The sequence below is a fragment of the Oryctolagus cuniculus genome, chromosome 15 (genome assembly GCF_964237555.1).
Source record: "Oryctolagus cuniculus chromosome 15, mOryCun1.1, whole genome shotgun sequence".
Classification (NCBI taxonomy): Eukaryota; Metazoa; Chordata; class Mammalia; order Lagomorpha; family Leporidae; genus Oryctolagus; species Oryctolagus cuniculus.
The window spans coordinates 30,871,549-30,897,732 of NC_091446.1; the positions used below are offsets into that span (position 1 = coordinate 30,871,549).

A 26,184-nucleotide genomic window follows, 5' to 3' on the forward strand; every position below is an offset into this window, starting at 1 on the left:
ACTGTGAAGGAATAATTTCTTAGTCAAGATATTACCTTTTTCTGGACACCACTCTTATTTTTTTTAATTCAGAAGGGGCTATTGTCTATATTAAGATCATTAATGGTAAAGAAAAACATGTGCCTTTCTGTTGGAATAATAATGTTGAGTATGGCTTGGGATAGAGTCTGTATACGGAGTCATATCAGAAAATAAACAGAGTTTTTGAGTATTGTTAAAAAGTAACAAGCAAAAATATATGTGTGTATTGAAAACAGTATATATCTAATCACAAGTTTTGCAGGCAGTCACTGTATTAGAAGTAATTATATACTAAGCAATTATGTAAATGCAAATGGGTGTGTTAAGTGAACAATAAACATTCACCAAATACACAGAATCAAAAAACCCTCACCAGAACACACACCCATGCACTGATACAGGTACTACACTAAAATTATCAGATACATCCAAGACTGTAGTTTGTGAAATAATTAGCTGTTTGCCTCTGATCATATAGCTTGCTGTTTTGTTCTCAAGCTTTTAAAGCAAACCCTGTTCCCTGTTATTATTATTATTATTTTTGACAGGCAGAGTGGACAGTGAGAGAGAGAGACAGAGAGGAAGGTCTTCCTTTTGCCATTGGTTCACCCTCCAATGGCCGCTGCGGCCGGTGCACCGCGCTGATCCAAAGCCAGGAGCCAGGTGCTTCTCCTGGTCTCCCATGCGGGTGCAGAGCCCAAGGACTTGGGCCATCCTCCACTGCACTTCTGGGCCACAGCAGAGAGCTGGGCTGGAAGAGGGGCAGCCGGGACAGAATCTGGCGCCCCAACCGGGACTAGAACCCCGTGTGCTTGCGCCGCAGGCAAAGGATTAGCCTATTGAGCCGCGGCGCCAGCAGCAAACCCTGTTATTTTAAGTGTAATTAAGTCCAAAGAGAGCCAACAAATTCTTATAACTTAAATAGGTTGGCTTTATGCTTATTAAGAATAAAGTACTCAGCCTTTGCTTTTACTAGATTTGTTAACTTTTTTTTAAAAAAAACCACATATGCTCTCAGATATTTAATCCCTCAGGCCTTGAGAACTAAGTTAACTAGCTATCATCCAAACAATTTACCTGTGTAAGAATTCTTTCTAGGTAGCCTGTATTGTGGTGTAGCAGGTTAAGCCTCCATCTGTGACACCAGCATCCTATATAGGTGCTGGTTCAAGACCTGGCTGCTCCACTTCAAATCCATCTTCCTGCTAATGGCTTGGGAAAAGCAGCATAAGATGGCTCAAGTCCTTGGGCCCTGCATCCACATGGGAGACCCAGAAGAAGCTTGGGCTCCTGGAGTCAGGCTGGCTTAGCTCCTGCTGTTGCGGCCATTTAGGGAGTGAACCAGCAGATGGGAGATCTCTCTCTCTTTCTCTGTACTCTCTGTAAGTTTGCCTTTCTAAAAAATAAAAAATAAATCTTTAAAATGCCTTCCTAGTTGAAAAGTCATAACCAAATACAATGTATCAGTTTCTCAGAAGGAAACAAACTTTGATGCAACACTGTATAAAGAAGAAAAAAAAATCCTAACAAGTGTCGCTCCCGTCTTCGTGGAGGAGCAACACAGGACCCTGCGTTGTTCTTTCGTCTGCTCGGCCCTCCCCGGGTTTGCTGCTGGTTCTTCCCGGGTTGGCTACTATCCCTTCCACCTCCGTGGAAGGGCAGTTCCCCCTGCCACATTCCCCACTTCCGCAGGGGAGCGGCACACCGCCGGCCGGCTCTCTGGGGGCTGCACAGGTGTTCCCCTTAGATGTTCCCCATAGATGTTCCCCGTGCATGCCGTCTCTCTCCTCCTTTATAGTCCTCCTCCGCCAATCCTAACTCGGCTGCCCACACGCCGAGTACGCTGCTCTCCAATCAGGAGCAAGTCCTACAGTTTATTGGTTGAACTGGAGGCAGCTGGGTAGAAGCTGTTTTCTCCTCTCCCAGCGCCATATTGTAGGAGAGCAGATGCATAGAATAAGTCTTAATTCCAGTAACTTAGTCTAGTCCGAGCTGCTCCCCACAGAGGAGAGCAGATGCATAGAATAAGTCTTAATTCCAGTAACTTAGTCTAGTCCGAATTGCTCCCCACAACAAGTGGTCAAAATGGAATGAGAGTCACAAAAAAATATATGACCTAGTATTTCAATACAGGGTTTCCACAGGCTAAGGCAGGGAACATATTTACTTATTTAAGATTTGCATAACAGAATTAAAAACACATTTTCTATAAAATTGTTGAAAAGAAATACTACCATAGATTTGGTATTTACAAGTTGGATGCACCCCCATGCTAATTTTAAAAATTACCTTCTCAAACTCCTCCTTATTTTTTAGGTGGTGGTAACATGGGAGCATTGTGATTTTCTAACAGCTCTCTAGGCTGCACATTAAAAGGCAGTCTGGAAGGAGATGGAAGAAAAATGTATGTTGGATTTGGAGGATAGGTACAGATTTACCCCAACCTAACTTGATTTCAAAAGACATCTGTACACTTAAGTGCATTTCTTGATGTGTATACTGTATTTTAATAAAACGCTTTAAAATAAAATGGAAATAAATAAAATTAAAAAAAATCTGCTGTCAGTCTGATGGAAGTTCCCTTAAAATTGATCTGGCATTTCTCTCTCACACAATTTAGGATATTCTCTTTAGGTTTTATTTTTGAAAGTTTTATTCTAATGTGGTTCTTTTCTGATCAAGCCTATTTGGGGATCTATGAGCTTTCTTTAATTGGATGTCCATATCTTTCTCCAAATTGGGAAAGTTTTCTTCTATTAGTTCACTGAATAAATTTTCTTTCTTTCTTTTTTAAACATTTATTTATTTATTTGAAAGTCAGAGTTACACAGAGAGAAGGAGAGGCAGAGAGAGGAAGAGAGAGAGAGAGGTCTTCATCCGCTGGTTCATTCCCCAGTTGGCTGCAATGGCTGGAGCTGCACTGATCCAAAGCCAGGAGCCAGGTGCTTCTCCCCAGTTTCCCACACAGGTGCAGGGGCCCAAGGTCTTGGACCATCTTCTATTGTGTTTCCAGGCCATAGCAGGGAGCTGGATTGGAAGCGGAGCAGTGGGACTCGACCGGTGCCCATATGGCATGTCGGCACTGCAAGCGAGGGCTTCACCTGCTACGCACCAGCACTGGTCCCTGAATAGGTTTTCTAAGCCCATTGTTTTAAAATACTTTAAGGATTTCCTAAGAATCAATATTTGGTCAGGACATTTGAATACAATTCTTGAAGGTATTATCTTAATTTTACTTGTGATTAGTTTTAATGCCTTGGATTTTTTTTTAAGCAGGAGATGTTCTTATTCTGAATATGTATGAATTATCAAACATGTTTGTGAAACATTGGGTTAAGCCACATTAAATAGGTTTCTTGAAGTAGACTTTAGTATACTAATATGTAGTATACTATAAAATATCAAGAGAGGAATAAAGTATGTTATTTTATGAGACTAGTCTCCACAGAACATGCTTTGAGAAACCCTGAATCTGATAATTTTTTTGAGTTACAGTGGTTAAGGACATTGGCTTTAGGAGTCACAGACCCATGTTTATACTTTAGCTTGTGATCATCGACAAAACACTTAATCTTGCCAGACTTTCTTTTTTTAACCCATAAAAAAATAAATAAAAATGGCTATCCCTTACTGACCACTTAATTTCATCTTCACAGAAGTTTTGTGAAATATATTTTCTCATTCTGTTTTATCAACAGATGTTGAAACTGAGGAACAAAAACTGGAAAGAATTAAATTTACAATTAGTAAATTAGTAATTGAAGCAAACTGTAGAATATCCATTCAATGGAATACTGCTCAAAAAAAAAAAAAAAGGAACAAAATTCTGATTACATGTAGTGACAATAATGAATCTCCAAAGCATTATAGTAGGTGAAAGAAGCTCAATTATAATGACAGAAAACAGATAAGAAATTCCTATGGGGAGGAAGTAGATGGTTGAGTATAAAAGGATAGGAAGAAGCTTTTTGAAAAATAAAAATGTTCCTCAGTCATGTATCATGATTATGCTAATATTTAACAAATGAATATATCTGTCAAAATTCACTAAACGCTACACTAAAAGTTGGCTCATTACACCTTAATAGTGCTGACCAATAAAAAGACGACAGGAAGGAGGAGGAGGAAGAAGGTTTTTTTGAAGTCATTTGTAAAGGCTGTCATTGTTCTACCCAATCATGCAGTAATTCCTTGCCTAAATCTGACAGTCCTACTAAATACACTTGAAACAGCATCAAATATTGCAGTACACTGGAAAAGAACAGTTATTATCTCCTGGAGCTTTAGAACTTCAGACAAAGGAGGCTTAACAAAACCCCATTGCAATAAAACAATGTTTGGAAGTAAATGTGAAACTCAAAATAGAACTTGGCGGGCAGGGTAAATATGGAATAGAAAAGGAGACTTTGGACAAGTGAAATAAATTATTTAAATAGTTTTAATATCAAAATGGAAATTCATCTGCAGAGATGAAAAGCTCTCTCAAAAAAAGCTCTGGGTTCTTCATGGATCCACATGGACTAGTCTGTGCCCTCATGACTTCTCACTCCTGAAAAAAAAAAACCCTACAAATTCTGCATCCACTTGTTCTGTTAAGAGTCCTGTTCTCCAACATGACTTTTTTTCCTCCTTTTAACGCAAGAAACATTTAGTCAACTTTTCTGCCACATGCAGCTGACACCAAAGCAAACTAAGCTGTGGAGTGACTGACCCAAAATTACTGATGAATGAATGCTCAAAGTATTCATGCTTTCAGCCAATCTGGAAGGGTATATTTTTAAAAGCACAGAGAACTTTTAAAATTAAGTAACTCATCTGGACAAACTATCCATCCAATTAAAGTTTTTCTGTAGTGAGTGTCAGACCACAGATCTTCTGCCGACTGAGCTTATTTATCACTCAAGGAGGCTGTTTCCCCATGTCTCATGGATGGTTTCATGATTTTTATTTTCACTGGCTTCTGGTTTCTTATATTTGAATAAAGAGGCTAAGAAAGCAAAACATACATGAGAGCCAGTTTAAATGGAACATCTCGCATTTTTCCCAAAAGACAGAAACACCTAACTTTGTCTCCTTTTTCACATGTCAGGGTAGACAGTTGTGTACAAAAAGATCCCAAATTTGGGAGGAGAGGAGATGGCCTCATTAAAAAGCATGAACTTATGGGTTTGTCACTGTGTGGGAATTCTAATAAAGTGTTCTGGGCTGCAGAGTTTGATGATTGCCTAGTGGGACCTATATGCAAAGTGTACAAAATGACATCAGGCCCACATGAAGACTGCAGCTTAACCCCAAAGGAAATGCCAGAGTTAGTGTCATTTGACTGCATGGTAAAGCTAACCAATGGCGTGTCACTCAAAGGTTCTTCTCTTGTTTAGTTTGCCTGTTTGTATATTTTTGTTTTTGTACAATATAACATTTGTCTGTGGTTTGTTGTCTGTGTGTCTGTGGTTTGTTGTCTCACTTTAATTTTGGAAAATTCTTGGCTATTATTTCTTTGGCCCTCTTCCGCATTTGCCTTTTAGGATTACAACTATGTATATAAATATATGCCATTTAATACTGTTCCTCCTCTGCTGTTAGATTTTCTGGTCTGTTATTTTTCCTCTTTGCAGTTCAATTAGGTAATCTCTGTTAACCTGTCTTCTGCTTGCATTGTTTCTGACAAGATGCCTAACATTCTTCTTTCTCTGTTTTTCTTTTCTGCATGTGTTTATTTTTCCTTGACTGCTTTTAAGGATTTTTTTCTCTTCATTTCTGGTTTAGGTAACTTAATTGTGACATGCCTTGTGTTTTCTTCCTGTTTTTTCTTCTTGGAATACTCTTGGGTTTACAGTTTTCATCTAATTTAGGAATTTTTGGACGTTAAGTTTTCAAAATATTTTCTATCTTTTGTTATCCTTTTTTGAATGTTGTCGCTTAATGTCTGATAGCTCTATGATGCTTTATTGAAATTTTTTCAGTCTTTTTCTCTCTCTATATGTCATTTTGTATAGTTTCTATTGCTGTCTTCCACTCTGTTGATCTTTTCTTCTGCAGTGTCTAAGTCATTGTTAATCTAATTTAATAATGTTTTTCATTTCATTTGTTATATATTTCTAAATTTAGTTGATTTCCTCTATATCTTTTATATTTCTCATCTTCACTCTTATACTTTATCTTCTTGAACAGATTAAATGTGTATATTTTAATAGCTTTTCTCATATTGTTGTCTACTACTTCCATGCATGTCCTTTCTGTATCTGCTTATGTTTATTGACTTTTATCCTCTTTATGAATAATATTTCCACTTTTTGATAATTTTTAATTGGATGTTAAACATTGAGTTTTATATTGTCTGATGCTTGAGTTTTTTATTCCTTCAAATATTTTTTTCCCTTTCTGGAATGAAGTTAGAATTCCTTGGAGTCAGTTTGATTTTATTCCAAGGCTTTTTAAAAAATTGATTTATATGAAAGGGGGAGAGAGAGAGAGGGAGAGAACTCCCATTCACTAGTTCACTTCCTAAATGACTACAATAGACAAGGCAAAGAGAGGTTGAAGTCTGGAGCCAGGAACTCAATCCAGGTTTCAACATGGGTGGCAGGGACTGAAATACTTGAGACATTACCTGTTGTCTTCCAGGATGCAATTAACTGGAAACTATATAAGGGAATGTAGCTGGGACTTAAATCTGGCATTGTGATATGCTGTGCAGGCATCCCAAGCAGCATCCTTTAACTGTGGTTCTTTTTATGCTGTAATTACCTTTTTCTTTTATGGAAACCAGTCAGATTGAATTAGGGCTCACTTTAATGATCTCGTTTATCTCAGCTAACTCTGTAAACACCCTGTCTCCAACCACAGTGTTGTTCTGATGTACTGGGAATTAGTGCCTCAGTATATGAATCTGTGACACAATTCACCTAATATCAGCTAGTATTACTCAAAAATGGCAGATCACCCAGTTATTGATTATAAACATTAACTTTCTGTAATTTGACTTAGACATGTTACAATCTAGGATTGGAAATGCTGATATCTTTATAGGTCAAAGCCTGATAGTTATCACTGTAATACAGAGGCTTGCTCTCACAATATTGCCATCACTGGCCATACATCTCCTGTATATTTACCTCTATAGTAGGCCTCTAAGGAATTTAAATACGGTTGGAGAGATACCAAAAACTTCCCTTAGAATGCAAGCAAGTTATCAAGGATGACATAGTATAATACTATTCGTACTGAATGCTATGAGAGCTTAGAAATGTTGGTGCTAATAAAATCTGAAGAAATAAGATAGGGCTGTGTGACAACCATAGAGCTCATGGTGTTCCTTGAAAGATGAGTATTTTTGGAAAAGCCAATGGGGACAAAAATAAGGGGAATAAAATGTGCACCTTGGTTAGAAAAATTTCATTGACTAATGAGGGTGGAGTTTTCTGAGGCTGGATCAATTTCATTTATCATTTGTAAAAATGCAAGTAATTGATCCTTTTCTTTTATCAGTAAGAAATGACAACAATTATAATTTTAATATTGGTTGTAACTCATTTATTTTGAGGCAGTTGTACAGTTTTTTCAGAGTTACAAGTTTGGCAGACCCTTTATAGTATTTATTTAACAAATCCCAGACCTAATTTGTAGAACTAAAGGGCCTCACTATTACTTATGTTCTCAACTTTTTCTGTATTTTCTACATTGGTTAAAAGCTTCACAGTTTACTTTGTGTCTTAAGGAAAACTTTGAACTATTTTTAACTCTTTCCTGAGCCTAATCTGGCATCCTCTTTCCTGCCACTGCTTTGCTGCTGGCCCCTCTTACCTCTTTCCTGGATTATTATTACAGATTAATAGATCCCCCCCCCCCCGATCTGTTATGTTCCTCATCTTGTTATTAGAGTTATTCTAGTGACTAGCATTCATTAGGTTGCTTCTTTGATTCATAGCCTCTGACATAAATTCAGAACCAGGAGGATAAAGCTCAGAAGATAAGTTTGTTCCCAGACTGTGTTTCTAACTTTCTCACCACTCTTTCATACTATAATCTTAGAATTTCAAGCATGATACCAAGTGGAAAAGGGAATATTTAAATAGGAAGCAGAAACAGCAAAGCCATGAAAATATGTAATATACTTGACTTCTACATCATATAGATTTCTATTTACCCTTTAAGGCTTGGTGAAAATATCATTCCCTTTATTACACGTTCCTTGATTTTATCCCATTTCTTGATTTTTGTAGTGTATAGGTGCTTATTACATTGTTTCTGAGATACTTTTTTTTCTTGAATGTTTCCATAGTAAAATGTGAAATCCATGAGGGTAAGGACCAACATTTATTCAACTTCTTATTTACTGTCTAGTATAATGTCTTGAGCATATTTTAGCAGCTGTAGCGCTTGTTTGACTATCATCAGCATACATAACTAATACTCTCTCTTGAAAACCTAGTCCTTTCCAGGGCTAGGTCCCTTGAGGCTGCCACTAGGAGGCTCCAAAGCCATCCACATGAGGAAATTGGTTTGCCTCCAACTTAGGCAAGGAACTGATGATGTTTGACAAATTCTTACCAAAAGTTCAGATGTCTAAACCTTTATTTAAATTTTGTAGAATTTTCTTTTGTTTACTGGTTGACTTTGGCATTTAGCAGCTCTGTATTACACATTGCCCTTTGAAGAATTTATACCTAAATGATTATAAGCCAGGAATGTAAACATTTTACTCCTAGCCAATCTCCTCATGCCATGGGCAGAAAGTAAAATCTCAAAGAGGCTGAGGTATTTTCTTTTTTAAGCACAAAATGAAGGCAAGGGCTATTTATTCCATAATCCAGGGCCTAAATGTTTCTTTTCTTCATTACAAAGGATATGTTAAGGGCGATTGTTGGTTCCTATCTTTTCTTATCATAAAAAAACCCTTTTCTTTATAAATGTATTTGATTTATGAGAGAGAGAGAGAGAGAGAGAGAAATAGAAACAGAGGGATCTTCCACTTTGCTAGTTTGCTCCTCAGTTGTCTGCAACAGCCCCTGGCTGGGGTTGAGCTGGGAACCAGAAACTCAATCCAGGTCTCCTGCATGGTGGCAGGGACCCAGTCACTTGAGTCATCACCTGCTGCCTTAGAGAATGGGCATTAGCAGGATGCTGGAATGGGGAGTGGAGCCAAACTTGAACCAGGGCACTCCAATATGGGATGCAGGCATCCCAAGTGGCATCTTAACTGCCGCACAAAATACTTCCCCACTTCCAAAGGATCTTACACACTGGAATTTAACAGAAATTGTCAACTAAAATTATTACTAATCAATGGCCACACGAGTCAGGCTGTTGACTCTAATTGGCGTTAAGACTGCTGCTTTGGGACAGTCCATCCTGAACTATTTCCTAGAAGGTTGTCTCCTCCTCCCCCTTTTAAAAAAGATTTATTTATTTGAGAGGCAGTCACAGACAGAGAGAGGTAGAGACAGAGAGAAATCTTCCATCTGCTGGTTCACTCCCCATATGGCCACAGTGGCTGCAGCTGAGCCAATCTGGAGCCAGGAGCTAGGAGCTTCTTCTGGGTCTCCTACGTAGGTGCAAGATCTCAAGCACTCAGGCCATCTTCCACTGCTTTCTCAGGCCATCAGCAGGGAGCTGGATCAAAAGTGGAGCAGCCAGGACACAAACCAGTGCCCATATGGGATGCCAGCACTTCAGGAGGAGGCTTAACCTACTACACCACAGTGTCGGTCCCTGAAAGGTTGTCTCTTTAGGGTCCTTTTGATATTGGGATACTGTACGGTTAGTTTCTTTATGAAGGTGAAGGGTAAGAGAGGAAACTGCAGAACTACATTGACCTTATTATACTTCTGTCTTCTTTCATATCTAAATTTTGTCTGTCTTCATATCTGTGCTCTTAGAGGTTTACTAAATTCAAAATAACTGAAACTTAGAGTAGGAAGAACTTTAGTTAATATAGTCTAATCTTATACCCAGTGTGTGAATTCCACTGAGTGTTGTTTAAAATGGCCCCAGATACATTGAGTGAACCAACAGATGTCTTTGTTTTTACCTAGGCTGGTAATGTAGCTGTTCTCTTAAGAACTCATGTTTTGCTTTGAGCTACATGTATTGCTGCTGACACTTATTTGTGATTATTCCTTCCTTTTATTTAACAGTTTGGCAAGGCATAAATCAGGCCAAACAACATACCTTTATTGGTGGAATCTCAGCAATTTCAGATGAAAGAAATGAAGTAGATGTGATACATTCTGATATTTCATATAGATTGATAATAGATCCAGTTTTTTAGGGGCTTTGCCTTGAAAATAGACTTCAAGTTGATTGGGTGTGAGTCCTGGTGTACAGATGAAAAATCAGGGCTGTGGCAATACTTGTGAGGAGGGCCTAAGAAATATTTAGCGGATGAATGGTTTATGCTGATTTATTGTGGGAAGGCACTGCTAGTGGATTCAGCCTCCAGCACACTTGTATTGCATGTTTTCATGAACATTCTTGAGATGAAACTATAGTGTCTTCATCTGGGAATGATGCAAAGCTAGAGAAATAATGCAGACCACAGAGGAAGGAGCTGGAGCAGAGACTTGAATATTCATGGACATCTGCCAAATGTCCATATATATTTGCATACATTTAGTAGACTAGTGGATAAAAATACTTACAGAGGCAGATTCTGCCAGGGTGTCATTTGTTCTGTGGTGTGATGCAATGAGAAGAGCACTGGCAGTCAGAGGCCTGGATTCTAATCTTTGCTTGGTACAAAATGACTGTGAAACCTCAGGCAAATCATTTCTGGTCCCAGTTTATTTGTCTGTGAAATTAAAGAACGTTCTACTCTCCACCAGTTCCTCTAAAGGAGGAGCCAGCAAAGTATAGCCTAGAGACCAAATTTCGCCATCACCTGTTTTTATGAAGTGCTGTTGGAACACAGCTGTACCCATTCATTTATGTTTCATCTGCGGCTGCTTCTGCTTTACGCTTGATCTTAGCTAAAAGGCCGAGAAGCGATTTGCTTTTGCTTTACAAAAGCAGACTTGAGCAGTTCTGATGAGCCTGTATGACCCCAGCAGTCTAAAATATGTAGTATCTCATTCTTTGTAGAAAATCTGCCAACCTTTGCTCTAAAGAACATTTGAAAAATTAGGGTGTTTTCAACCCTTCAGACTGTGGTGCTACTGGAATCAGATTGGTGAGGTCTAATAATGCCAAATATCCTATAAGAAAGGATTTAATAAACAACTCTCTTGCTTGCTTTTCCAGTTTCTCCCTCCTAAGGGTTCCTTTTCCTTTTTGATTTTCTAATGAGAAACACTTTTGAAAATTACATCAATTCCTTTAGGCCACTAAGGCAACAGTTTCCCAAATTAAAATGGATTGGGAATTTTTTTTTTTAGATTTTATTGGCAGGCGCCGTGGCTCACTTGACTAATCCTCCGCCTGTGGCGCTGGCACCCCGGGGTTCTAGTCCCGGTTGGGGCACTGGGTACTAGTCCCGGTTGCTCCTCTTCCAGTCCAGCTCTCTGCTGTGGCCCGGGAGGGCAGTGGAGGATGGCCCAAGTGCTTGGGTCCCTGCACCCGCATGGGAGACCAGGAGGAAGTACCTGGCTCCTGGCTTCAGATTGGCGCAGTGCCCATTAGGGGAGTGAACCAATGGAAAGAAAACCTTTCTCTCTGTCTCTCTCTCTCTGTCTCTCTCACTGTCAGACTCTGTCTGGCAAAAAAAATAAATAAATAAATAAATAAAATAAAAAAAATAAAAATAAAAAAATAAAAAAAAAGAAAGAAAGATTTTATTTATTTATTTGAGAGGCAGAGTTACAGACAGTTAGAGGAAGAGACAGAGAGAAAGGTCTTCCTTCTGTTGGTTCACTCCCCAAATGGCTGCAATGGCTGGAGTTGCGCCGATCCAAAGCCAGAAGCCAGGAACCTCCTCCTGGTCCCCCATCTGGGTGCAGGGGCCCAAGCACTTAGGCCATCTTCTACTGCTTTCCCAGGCCATAGCAGAAAGCTGGATTGTAAGAGGAGCAGTTGGGACCAGAACCAGCCACAAATAAGTTCTCCTATTGAGAGGCAAATAAAAACCTGACTGAAGGGACCTGATAATAATCTGGTGGGCTTTAAGGCCTTATAAGTTATGAGGCCCAGACTTACCTATCTCTTCACATGGGGTACATCCTAAGGGAGGTGTGAACCTCTTGGGGAAGGCATCCCATTGACTTCCATTACATAGCTGGCCCGGGAGGAGAGCTGACCAGGTGAATGCAGGCAGCATTTCTAACAGGACGTTTACAGTTCTGCCTGCAATGTTACTGACCCTACTTGGCCATCCGTTCTGCAGCGGTGGTCACTTTGGAAGCTGTGCCAAGTGAAGGACTTTTCAGCTTGGAGCCAGCAAGATCTGTGGCTCTGACCTGGGCGTCCTTCGACTCCAGGGCAGTTCCATTTCCTGTGATCCAAGTCTTGGCTGGCAGAGCCAGCCAAGATACAGATATTCAGGTCACATGAATCAAAATGTATCTGATTAATTTTAGCAGTTTAAATTTATGAGCAATCTTTTATCTATAAGCCAATTAAAATAATTGGAGACCTCCTGGTCTCCCATGCGGGTGCAGGGACCCAGCACTTGGGCCATCCTCCACTGCCCTCCCGGGCCACAGCAGAGAGCTGGACTGGAAGAGGAGCAACCGGGACTAGTACCCAGTGCCCCAACCAGGACTAGAACCCGGACTGCTGGTGCCGGATTAGCCTAGTGAGCCATGGCAACGGCCTAGTAATAGCTTTTTAAAAACTCTTTAACTCCTTTTTGTAAATTGCCAATTGATCTGAATTACTTTCTGCTATTAGTAACCTCAGTTAACCATACTTTCTCTCAGTTGGTACCTGTAGTGCATTGTTGGCTTCATCTGTTTACAGAGCCACCCCAAAGTACTGAATACAATAGAAGTGGCTGGAAAAAGTCCATGGAAACTATAGAAGGACAGCTAAACACAGAACCAACAATGTCTTAGTTTTATGAGCAGCAAATTTGATATATAAAACTGTGGATTATAAACTCATTAACTATAAATAGGCACTTGCTTACTTTACAAAGTATTTTTGAAAGTACCTGTAGGATTTTACAAAGCATTTAACCCTTTTAGGACTCTGGTGCTCTCTCAGTAAGATAACCAACATGTCTAGTAACATAAGATCAATAGACTTTTTAACTTTCAGACATTTGTATCAGTAGCATTTTATATTATAGAAACTTAAAATTTAATACCACTTCACATCTTGACAGTACTTCTAATATAATCCAAATAGCCTGATTAGTTGGTATCTCTACAAGATGAGAGACATATATCCTTTGATATTTCCAAGGGCCCAAATGAATCTATCAAAGTTCAAGTAATTTGAAACTTTGAACTTTTTTTTTTTTTTTGAATGCCTGTCAAGGATGCCAAGAAGGCTTAAAATATCTGAGTATCTGGTTGAAATAAGATCCCTTAACATCATGACATAATATAGACCAGATTTGATCATTGTTACAAAGTAATTATTCAAATGTTTGAAAATAAGCACATATTTAAATAACCCATAGCTCTTAATAAAAAACTCAGCTGTTTTTAAACAATTAGAATTTAACAGAGACATCAAGAGATCATAATGCATTAATTTAACTCATTGCTTTAACAGAGGATCAGATTCTAATTCTATGTCAGAGAAATAGATGAATAGCTTTTGTATCCAAAATTTCTTTCTTTCATAACTTTCTGTGACTTCCACACACCCTCTTCAACTTACTTGAAACATTCCATCATTTCCATTCCAGTCTAAAGTAGCCATCAGTGTAAAGTAATTCTTATAAATCCTGTCCTTTATTCAAAAAAACTCTTTCCTTCTTAACCTTCCTTACCAAGAACACTATTTCCTTCTTAACCTTTCATACCAAGTGCACAGTTCTATACTTGTGATATTTTCCATTTGCCAATTTCCTTGATTTACATTTTGAAATAACCTGTTAAAAATCTCCAAATTAAGATAACATTTTAAAATAAGGTAACAAATCAAATTTCAGCCTGAGTTACTTTAAGCAGTGTTGAACTGTTTTTATTGAAAAGTTTATGAAAACATGTTTGCTAAACAAACCCAAATAGTTTTTCTACAGAATATGACATGCTGAGAGTACCAAAGTTTACATTTAGATGCATTTATCTCATTTGCCTCTACCCAATTTAAATTAGCAGTTACACCTAAATGACTTAAGATGCTGATATTATATTATATTATATCTCTATCTGAATACAATTAAAATTAAAATTGCATTCATCTAAAACAAGTACTAATTTTCTATTGCTGTTTCATTGAGTACTGATTACGTGGAAACCCCTTAAAATAAATTGCAAAATAAGTTCGACAAGTTACAAAGCAAAATTTTTAAAGGTAGTGATCTTCCTAGATTCAAAGAGAGAAATTTCTTCAAACTCAGCGTCTAGTTACAGTTGCTTTTTTCCCTAAGAACACCTTAGGCCCATGATATCATAGTCAACTGTCAGCCACTTGGGACTGCCTCTGAAACAAAAGTTCAGGCAGCTGCCAGACAGTTCCCAAAAGTGATGGTGAGCTAGAGGCTGATGCACCAAAGACAAGAAGTCTGTTGGGGTGGAGGTCAAAAGACCTAATTTTCCTGTCTGGCTTGCTCATGATAAAACAAAAGAGCCATCAAAAGGGTGGGATACCCAATTTGTTCAAATAAGCCAGGAGCTCAAAAGGATGGGCTTACTACTCCTTTGCTATTCTTATGGTAAAACTGGAACAGGAGAGGGAGGGGCAAAGACCAGTTGGAGGACAAGGGCTGGAGAGTGAAAGCCATTCCCAAACATGAGGGAGGATCATTGATAAGAAGGGAGAGTAGATTTTGGACCAGGCCTGGATCTAAGATAAAGTCGGAATTCCTGAGTGGGAGGGGGAGGTACAATATGCCGAGACAGTGAAGAGTCAGAGCTGCAAATGTAGAAGGCAGAGGTTTCGGCTCAGGCCCTTGACCTCTAATGGAAAAGTTTGAGGCCAATAGGACCTGGGGCAGAGAGCAGGAAGTACACATAGAAAGTTTAAATCAAAGATAGGAAAAGCTTGAGCATATAGGATCTCCTTCCATATTCCCGATCACTCACAGAAGTGATAAAGCTATTAGGGTCAGCATTTGAGGTCTGGAGCCAATTTGAGAGGAACCGTATTACTTAATAGGAATGTAGGAAGAAGGAAACTCTTATGGCAATCGGTAGTCAGATCGGCAGATATTGGGCGTCCCTGAAATCCTGGCTGTCCAATTGATGAGAGGATATGGGAACAGAGGGGTTCATCGCCCATGCACCCACTGGAGCCCAGGGCTTAGCCCATAGAAGAGAAACAGGAGGTTGAGTTGTCAACACACTCACTGTTGGCCAGGCATAGAATCCATAGAGACCAGAAGGCCTTTGAGAGTTGTAATTGGAACCCAGTACCAGGACTTTTAGATGAGAGTAGAACCACAACCCGTAGAAGTTGCTGTGGGAATTTCCCATTCCACATCTTGCCTCAGAATTTGGAAGGCTGGTGTATGGATGGAGATCATGGAACATTTAGTGGCATGGAAGGAGTTCCGGGGGTGTGACTGGCAGAAATCCAGGACCCCCGAGGCAGCTCAGAGATCCCTGGGAGAGCAAAGTCACTGGCGGAGCCTGGATTGGAGTCATAGCACCAGTGTAGGGCCACCACAAAACACACCAAACACTGGAGTAAGGAGAAGAATTTATTAGGGGAAACCCAGCAAACTTGTAGGTAAGGGGTGAAGAAGGAAAAAGAGAGAGAAGGAGAGTGTGAGAGAGAGAGCAAGAGAGAAATCAAGAGACGGGGAGATCAGGAGATGGAGAGAAAGAGCAGGAAACCTAAGTCATTTTTAATGGGAAGTAAATATACCTGCCCTTTCAAAGAAATACTATCTTTATTGTATGGTACAGTTAACATGCCTTCCTTTGCTCTAGAGGGAGACATCTCTATCTTCCAAAGCTGTTCATTATACAGCCATCATTAAAAAGATAACCTAGAATAAAGGCAGTCTGTAACTCTAATTATATAATAGGTGCAAACACAAGAGTCTTATGTCTTCCAAGAAATAAGAAAAGCAAAATAAAATACATATGAATTGAGAATAAAGAAAGAATTATTGTCGCTCCCCCTCTTCGTGGAGGAACGACACAGGACCCTGCGCTGTTCTTTCGTCTGCTCGGCCCTCCCCGGGTTTGCTGCTGGTTCTTCCCGGGTTGGCTACTATCCCTTCCACCTCCGTGGAAGGGCAGTTCCCCCTGGCCGCATTCCCCACTTCCGCAGGGGAGCGGCACACCGCCGGCCGGGTCTCTCGGGGGCTGCACGGGTGTTCCTTCAGCTAGATGTTCCCCATAGATGTTCCTGGTGCATGCCGTTTCTCTCCTCCTTTATGGTCCTCCTCCGCCAATCCCAACTCGGCCGCCCACACGCCGAGCACGCTGCTCTCCAATCAGGAGCAAGTCCTACAGTCCATCAGTTGAACTGGAGGCAGCTGTGCGGAAGCTGTTTACTTCTCTCCCAGCGCCATATTGTGGGAGAGCAGATGCATAGAATAAGTCCTAATTCGAGTAACTTAGTCTAGTCCGGATTGCTCCCCACAATTATTATTATTAACAGATGATATGCTTATTTCCATAGTGAATCTATGAACATTTAGAGGCAAATAGTAATAAGCAACAGGAGAGTTCACCAAGATTTCTGGACTCAAGCTCTATGTACCAAAACTAGTGATATTTTTATAAACTAAGGATGAAATTTAGGAAATACTACTAAAAATATACCATTTATAAAAGCACTAAAACCTGAAAATACTCACGAATAAATTGAACAAATGTTGCACAGAAGTTTAATAGAATAAAGTGAGTGTTTAGCCTAGCAGTTAAGAAAAAAAATTGCCAGCCTAGAATACTAGACTTAGGGACTAATGTTGTGGTGCAGATGCCGGCATCCCACATTGGAGTGCTAGTTGAATCCCAACTACCTTGCTTCCAATCCAGCTTTCTGCCAATGCTATTGAGAGGCAGTGGAAGATTGCCAAAGTACTTGAGACCTTGCTGCTTGTGTGGGAGACCAGGATGGAGTTCCTGGCTCCTAGCTTCAGCCTGACTCACACCTGTCTGTTGCAGACATTTGGAGAATGAGTCAGTGGGTGGAATATTCTCTCTCTCTCTTTCATTCTGCCTTTCAAATAAATAAATAAGTAAATCATTAAGAAAAGGAATACTGTACTCAGGAAAACTATTGTTCAGATATGAGAGACTTAAAGTAATTCCCAAAGAAAGGCTGAGAGAATTTATCACCAGCAGACCTACCTTTCAAGAAATATTAAAAGGAAGAAGTTCTTCAAACTGGAAGAATAAGACCTTGATGAGTAAGAAGAAAATGTCAAAAGCTTCAGAACTCTGTGGTAAGAGTAACTATGACAGGTGCTGTGGCTCAATAGGCTAATCTTCCACCTAGCGGCACTAGCACACCGGGTTCTAGTCCCGGTTGGGGCGCCAGATTCTGTCCTGGTTGCTCCTCTTCCAGTCCAGCTCTCTGCTGTGGCCCGGGAGGGCAGTGGAGGATGGTCCAAGTGCTTGGGCCCTGTATCCCATGGGAGACCAGGAGAAGCACCTGGTTCCTGGCTTCGGATCAGTGCGATGCCCCGGCTGCAGTGGCCATTGGAGGGTGAACCAACAGCAAAAGGAAGACCTTTCTCTTTGTCTCTCTCTCTCTCACTGTCCACTCTGCCTGTCAAAAAATAAAATAAAAAAAGAGTAACTATACAAATTCAGAATGTTCTAATATTGTAAAGATGGTTTGTAAATCATTTATATGTTTAGTGTGAGTGCTAAAAAACAGAATAGCTTAAAAATAATGAATACATTAAAATGTTGACAAGAAATACAGAAAGAGATAAAGTGGAATATCAAGAATTCAGAATATGGAGAGGAATAGAGTGTAAATATAGAGTTTATTATTAGTATTACATGTTTTTACATTCATTTAACATCTTTATTAACAATGTTAAGTTGTGATCATTTCAAAGATTTTAAATAAACTTCATGGTAACTAGCACCCATCTCTAATAGACATGCCAAAGATAAACAAGTAATTGAAACATAGTACTAGAAAGAATTCACTTAGCCACCGAGGAAGATTGGAAGAAAGGGAGAAAGAAAGAAAGAAATTGCAGTCTAACTAGAAGACAGGTAAAAAATGGCAATCATGCCATTCCCTACCAACTATGATGTAAATATAAATGGATTAAATTATCTAAGTAAAAGACAGTGACTGAATGGTTAAAAAGCAAAACCTGGGTATATCTTGCTTACAAAACACTTTCTTCACAACTAAGGACATGCAAATTGAATAGATAGCATAAGATACTTCCTTAAAATGTCACTCAAAGAAAGAAGAAATAACCATTCTTATATCAGATAAAGTGAGTTTTAAATCAAAATCAGTAAAAAGAAACAAGGTCATTATAGAATGATATATGATTTAATCTAACAAGAGGAAATAACAATTATATATGGACCCAATATCAGAGTACCCAAATATAAAAAAACAAATATTAATAAACCCAGGAGAACAACAGTCTCCAATAAACAATACAAGCTAAATTTAGGACCCCAATTTCAGAAGTGGACAGACTATCCAGATAGAAAATGAACAAGAAATAGAGTAAAATTTTATGCTAGAGCAATTGGAATTAATAGACAGCTACAAAACTTTCTCTTTGGAACTGGTGTTGCGACATAGTGGGTTAAACCACTACCTGTGTTGGTGGCATCCTAGTTTGGCTTAAGTTCATGTGTGGCTGCTTGACTTTTGGTCTAGTTCCTTGCTACTGGCCTGGGAAAAGCAGCAGAAGATGGCCCAAATTTTTGAGCCTTTGGCAACTGGCTCCTGGCTCCTGGCTTAGGACTGGCCCAACCCTGGCCATTGTGGCCATCTTGGGAGTGATCCAGTGGATAAAAGATCTCTCTATCTTTCCCTCTTTCTCTGGGACTCTTATTTGAAAAAAATAAATAAATCTTTAAAAAATCTTTTAACATCTGTAGAATGCATATTTTTCTCAATAGCACATGGAGCATTCTCCAGGGTAGATCATATAGTAGGTCACAAAGCAAGTCTCAAGAAATTAAAAAAAAACAAACCAGAAATCATGTTAAGTATCTTTTCATACCACAGTGCAATAATACTAGAAATCGATAACAAGAAACAGTTTGGAAACTACACACATAGCTAGATTTTTTTTAACTTTTATTTAATGAATATAAATTTCCAAAGTACAGCTTATGGATTACAATGGCTTTCCCCCCATAATGTCCCTCCCACCCGCAACCCTCCCCTTTCCCACTCCCTCTCCCCTTCCATTCACATCAAGATTCATTTTTGATTCTCTTTATATACAGAAGATCAGTTTAGCATACATTAAGTAAAGATTTCAACAGTTTGCTCCCACACAGAAACATAAAGTGAAAAATACTGTTTGAGTACTAGTTATGGCATTAAATCACAATGTACAGCACACTAAGGACAGAGATCCTACATGAGGAGTAAGTGCACAGTGACTCCTGTTGTTGACTTAACAAATTGACACTCTTGTTTATGGCCTCAGTAATCACCCTAGGCTCTTGTCATGAGCTGCCAAGGCTATGGAAGCCCCCTGAGTTCACCGACTCTGATCATATTTAGACAAGGCCATGGTCAAAGTGGAAGTTCTCTCCTCCCTTCAGAGAAAGGTACCTCCTTCTTTGATGACCCGTTTCCACTGGGATCTCACTTGTGGAGATCTTTCATTTAGGTGTTTTTTTTTTTTTTTCCCAGAGTGTCTTGGCTTTCCATGCCTGAAATACTCTCATGGGCTTTTCAGCCAGATCCGCATGCCTTTAGGGCTGATTCTGAGGCCAGAGTGCATAGCTAGATATTAAAAATTTATTTCTAAGAAATCTATGGATTAAAGAAGAAATAAAGGAATAAACTAAAAAATGTCTTGAATGAAAATGGAAACACAGCATACCAAAAACTGTGGGATACACCAAAAATAGTTCTAAGAGGTATGTTTATAACAATGAATCTACCTGCATCAGAAAAGCAACTCATTTTTGCACTTCAGGAACTAGAGAGAAAAAGAACAAATCAAACTCCAAATAGGTAGAAGGGAAGAAATAAAAATCTGAACACAAACAAGTGACACAGAGAATATAGAAACAATATAAAAAATGAATAGCTGGGGGCCAGCACTGTTGCATGGGGGTGAGGCTGCCACCTGCTGTGCCCACATCCCATGTGGGCACTGGTTCAGGTCCTGGCTGCTCCACTTCCAATCCAGCTCTCTGCTGTGGCCTGGGAAAGCAGTGGAAGATGGCCCAAGTCCTTGGGCCCCTGCACCAAAGGGGGAGACCAGGGAATTTCCTGGCTCCTGGCTTCAGATTGGTGCAGCTCTGGCTATCGTGGTCATCTGGGGAATGAACCAGTGCATGGAAGATCTCTCTCTCTCTCTTTCTCTGTTCCTCTCTGTAATTCTGCTTTTCAAATAAATAAATAAATAAGTAAATAAATCTTATAAAAATAAAATGAATAGATGGTTCTTTGAAAAGATCAACAAAATTGATACAAACTTAAGTATGCTAAGAAAAAGGGAGAAGTTTCAAATACACAGCATCAGAGGTGAAAAGGGAGACGGAGACATTATGATTGATACCACAGAATGCAAAGGGAGAGATTGCTATGAAGAATTATATGCCAACAAATTTGATAACCCAGAAGAAATGGTTAAATTACTGGACACTGACACCTTAGCAAGATTGACATATGAAGAAATGGAATATTTAACAGACCAATTGTCTGTCACAAGATTGAATAAGTAACGAAAAGTCTTCCTCAAAGAAATGTCCAGGACCAGATGACTTCACTATTGAATTCTACCAAGCACTTAAAGAACTAACACCAATCCTTCTTGAATTATTTCAAAAAATATAAGAGGGAATTCTTTCAAACTCATTCTCTGAGGCCAACCTTATTTTAGTACAAAATCAGACAAGGATACGATAGAAAAATAAAGCTACAGGCCAATATCCTTGATGAACATAGATGCTGAACTCCTCAACAAAAAAATTGAGAAAATTAAGTTCAAATGTACATTAAAAAGATCATTCATGGGCCGATGTGTTAAGATGCTGCCCGAGACACTGAATCCCACGTAGGAACACTGGTTTGAGTTCTGGCTGCTCTGCTTTCAGTCTAGCTCCCTGTTAATGCACCTTGGAAAGCGGCACCCATTTTGGGAGATCTGGGTGGAGTTCCTGGCTCCTGACTTTGGCCTGCCTCAACCCTAACCATCAGGGCCATTTGGAGAGTGAATCAATGGATGGACAACCTCTTTTTCTCTGTTTCTGCCTCTCTCTGTCAATCTGCCTTTCACATAAACAAAGCAAATCTTTGGAAAAAAAAAAAAAAAGGTTATTCACCATGACCAAGTAGATTTTATCTCAGGGATGCAAGGCTAATTCAGTGTATGCAAATCAATAAACATGACATAAGACATCAACAGAATGAAGGACAAAAGTCATATAATCATCTCAATAGATTTAGACAAGGCATTTGATAAAATGCCAACATCCTTTCATAATAAAAACTGAACAAAGTAGTTATGGAATTAAGATACCTCAACATAAAGCAGGCCATATAAAACAAACCATCAGTTAACATCATACTGACTGTGGAAGAGACAAAGGCTTTCTTTCTAAGATCTGAGGCAAGGCAAGGATATCCAGTTTTACCACTTTTATTTAACATAGTACTGAAAGTACAAGCTGGAGCAATTAGGCAAGAGAAATAAATAAAAGGAATTCAGATTGGAAAGTGGGAAATCAGATTATCACTGATTATAGATGACCTGATATCAGATTATCACTGATTATAGATGACCTGATATAAAATATAGAAAATCCCAGAGACTCCATCAAAAAGCTATTGGAGTTAACAAGTAAATTCAGATATGTTATATGATACAAAGTCAATGTGCAAAAGTCTGTACTGTTATTATACGCCAATAGCAAATTATTTGGAAACAAAATCAGGAAAGCAATACCATTTTCAACAGCTACAAAGAAAACCCTATACATAAATTTACTCAAAGAGGTGAAACAAAACAAAAATTATAAACTATTGGTGAAACAAATTGAAGAGAATGAAAAGAAATGGAAAGGCAGCCTATGTTCTTGGATTGGGAGCATCAATAGTATTAAAATATGCATACTACCCAAAGTGGTTTACAGATGCAATGGAGTCCTTTCCCAAATACCAGTGATATTTTTCACAGAACTAGAAAAGACACTATTAAAATTTGTGTGGAATCACAAAAGACACTGAATAGCTAAATCAATCTTGAGCAAAAAGCATAATGCTGGAGGTGTAACACTATTTGACTTTAAATAGATATTACAGGAGCTGGCACTGTGGCATAGCGAATAAAGCTGCCTCCTCGGCACCAGCATCCCATATGGACTCCATTAAAGAAAGAAATCTTGTCATTTACAAGAACGTGGGTGGAATGGGAGGTCATTATGTTAAGTAAATAAGATACACACAGAAAAATGGGTTTTGCATGATCTCACTCATATATGGAGTCCAGAAAAAGGTGATCTCACTGAAGTCAGAAGTATGGCGTTGGTTATCAGAATTTGAGGAGGGAAAGGATTGGAAGGGGTGATGAAACTAGAAGGAGTAGCAAGAGAGTAGAGGTTTCGAGATCATCCGAAGTATTAGCTTCCCAGTTCAGCAGGTCAGGCAAACCCAAGGTACAAGGATTTTAAATGTTCACTATCCAGTTCCACGAATATTTTAAATTGTTTACGTTCATATCTAAGTCTTCTGGCTTTGAGTCTGTATTATTTCTATTCTGTCTGGTAAGGAATACAAGAAAAGCACACATTTTCACAGAGTCTTAAAATCCTTGAGTTAAAAATGACCTAAAAGAATAATAATATCCTATAATAACTTTCTGATACTATTATAGTAATATGATGTTATTATTAACAACCACAAAACAGCCAGCACTTCCTGAGTGTTTGATATGCCCCTGTCACTATAGCAATTCATTGCAAATAATCTATTTGTATTTTCATTTTTAAAAATTAGGAATGGCATTGAGAGATTTAGTGATTAGTCTAACAGCTATTAGATAATATATAGTAAAGCTAGGTTCTAAACTTGTGTCTATTTGAGTTGAAAACCTATGTCTTTAACCATGCTGTTGTATTGCCTCAAACAATACTGATGAAAATATATTTACATGTACATAGCACGTTTTAATGACTATAGTATTGCTAACCCAGTCCTATTTGAATATTTCTTGGACTGGAAGAGCGTTCTCAATCCTTCAGTAGCCCTTTTCCTTATATGATAGTATCTATTATTACAAAGTTTTTTGATGTGAAATTTAACACTGTGTTTGTCTTTTGGTGAGTCCCATATTTGGCTTACTGGATTTACACAGAATAAGTCAATCATCTCTGTGTGAAACAGGTCAACTAGTTTTTTCTTTGCTAAACTCAATATTCTCATTTTTTTCATATTTTTTTGAAAAATCAAAATTATACCACAAGAAATACACTATTAAGAAAAATAATAATAGACATACATTGTTGAACACATTATTTGGCATACATAGTGTGAAGTCCTTTATGTATCTCTAACCACAGATGAAGAAATTGAGGCTTAGTTAGACGGTTTCATCTTCTATTTCCATGCAACTAATAAGTGACTACCAGGCCAGAATTTGAACTGAAGTCTGCTTGATTCCATACTCTTCTTTATGTTGTACTTGGTTGGCATGAAATGTGATATAGATTTCCCAGAAGTACATGAACAATAGTATGAAACACCCTGAACAGGTAACCTCTTGAATGGCAGCCATAACTTGAACTGAGTGGCTTGACTGGGAGTTGAGAAGATAGGCTCACTATTCAGAATATACATGCTGGAGCTACCACCTGGTCCTACTGCATGTGGTGGGAGAAATAACCTTCATAGCCAGAAGTATTCAAAATTGTATAATTTTTTCCCCATGGATGATGACAAAGATAGAAAAGAAGAGTTAAAGGAATTCCCCAAAGGTAAATAAATCCCGGAGGATACCTGAAAAGGAGAAGAGAGGAGTGAGAATCTTAAATCTTAAACAAAGAAGTATCTAAAGAATCTGGAAATTTCCAGAACTTGTGAGATGTCATAGAGTTGGGAGACTCTAGGTTTTTCTGCTTCTTTTCGTCGGATGAAAATGATGGTAGTTTATAAATGCTGTCATTTTGGGTAAAATAAGACTTTGATGTGTGTATGATTTTTTGTTTTGTTTTAGTTTTAGATTTTGCTGCCTGCCTTCTTTCTTTCTTTTTGTAGACATCGTTCGAAGTGATGTTGCCTTGGATAAACAGAAAGGTTGCAAGATTGCCCAGCACCCTGATGTTATGCTGGAGCTCCAGAGAGAGAAGGCAGCTCAGATGCACTTGGTTCTTCTAAAGGAACAATTCTCCAATACTTACAGTAATCTCATATTAACAGGTAAGGCTGTTGGAGTCAGCTAAAATTTTAGAGCATGTGTTAGCCTCCATCAGTTGGCAACTTGATGCTTAGGGGGCACTGGAGTGGGATCTAGATGAGCCCATATCTGTCTGTCTCCACCCACTTTCCCTTTTCGAATTGTGATGACTCTTGGTCTTTCCATAACAAATATTTCTTGTAGCTTGCAAGATGTATTTTGGCTTGAAGTTATGGGCAGTCCAGCATGGGTTTTCTCAAAAGACAGAACCAATGAAACCCTAATGAAGTCTTGTAAAAATATGACTTTCTAGATGTGTGCCAGTAGATTTAAGAGAATTACTAAATTTGGTGTCTTTTAAAAAGCAGCTATTTTCCTCTTTCTGTGCATGCCCTTTCTATGAACCCAGTGAATATAAAGATGAAATGTAAAAGAGATAATGAACCTTAGGCAGAGCTGCTGAGAATGTTCTATTCCTGATGGAGTTTGAAAATATCTGGGGAATTTGATTTCTTTGTGAGAGCAAAGAGGCTTTGAGACTGAGCAATACTCCCTTACATCTTTGATTCTAGGAGGAAAGTGTATATATATGTCATAGCTGCAAGGAGAAACAACTTTTTGCAGGGCTGTCTGCAAACTTGGCTGGTAAAGAGCATGTGAGTTGCCTGCCTTTGTCAAGCTTTGGAAAAGACTATAATAGCATACTCTAATGTGAGAATCATTAAGAATTTTGTATGAATTAAGAAGAGCAGTCTCAGTTACTTCTATTGTGTTGAGAGAATGCAAGATAGACCTGCTGTCTTATATTGATTCAGATGAGCTTTAATGTCAAAAGTGTATCTTTCCTCTTCTTTATGTGTATTAAAAAATGGAACGTCTGGTAAGCGATGAACATCTCACACTTATTTTTGTAAACTCTAAGTTGGGAGAATTTTAACTTTTTTATAGGCTTCCTGGCATTTCACCAGGAATTTTTGAGTGGCAACCAAATTGTTTTGATTTTGAAAAAGTATAAGACTCTTCCAATTTTTCATCTTGTACCAAATAGAAAACCCAACAGCATGAGATGAAAGCCAGATTTAAAAGTGACTTTGGAGAGCAGAAAAGAGGATTATGGATTTCATAAGTATAGGCCCTGTGTTTTGCTCTTTGATAGGTCATTAATGAGGGAAGCTTAAAGGTGATTTGTAGTCAATGCATGTATTTCCCTAAATTGGTTAACTGGGTTAAATTTAGATGTTTGAGGAGAGCATAGCTTTTGCTCCAAGTTTCTTTGGTCTACCTGAAATATGCACATATATGTATATTTAGTATTTTCCAAATGGGTGATCAGAAATAAAATACTTTAATTTAATCCTATTCTGATATTTGTAGGCAAAATTGGAGGGGTCAGACCCTGTGTTCTTTAATGTGGTGTAGAAAGGACTTAAGGTAATTCTAACCCTAAACTGTGGATCCAGAATATGGCTTGAAGGCTTATTATCTTTGAAAACACAAGTGTTCTATTGAGTTCAATGGAATTTTTTCTAATTCTCAGTAACATAATCCCTTTGGATGTTTATTCACAGTTCAAACTGTTGGAATCAACATTG

At 38.6% G+C, this 26,184-nt stretch overlaps 1 protein-coding gene across 4 annotated transcripts in view; it reads left to right on the forward strand.

Moving 5' to 3' along the window:
• HPSE2 (heparanase 2 (inactive)) overlaps window positions 1-26,184 on the forward strand; it is a 781,878-nt gene that overhangs the window by 121,519 nt on the left and 634,175 nt on the right. For all 4 annotated transcript variants that reach the window (XM_051824058.2, XM_051824060.2, XM_051824059.2 and 1 more), the window contains one exon: window positions 24,454-24,615. In XM_051824058.2, coding sequence (XP_051680018.1) covers window positions 24,454-24,615 — 162 coding nt within the window. The remainder of the gene's footprint in view (window positions 1-24,453; window positions 24,616-26,184) is intronic.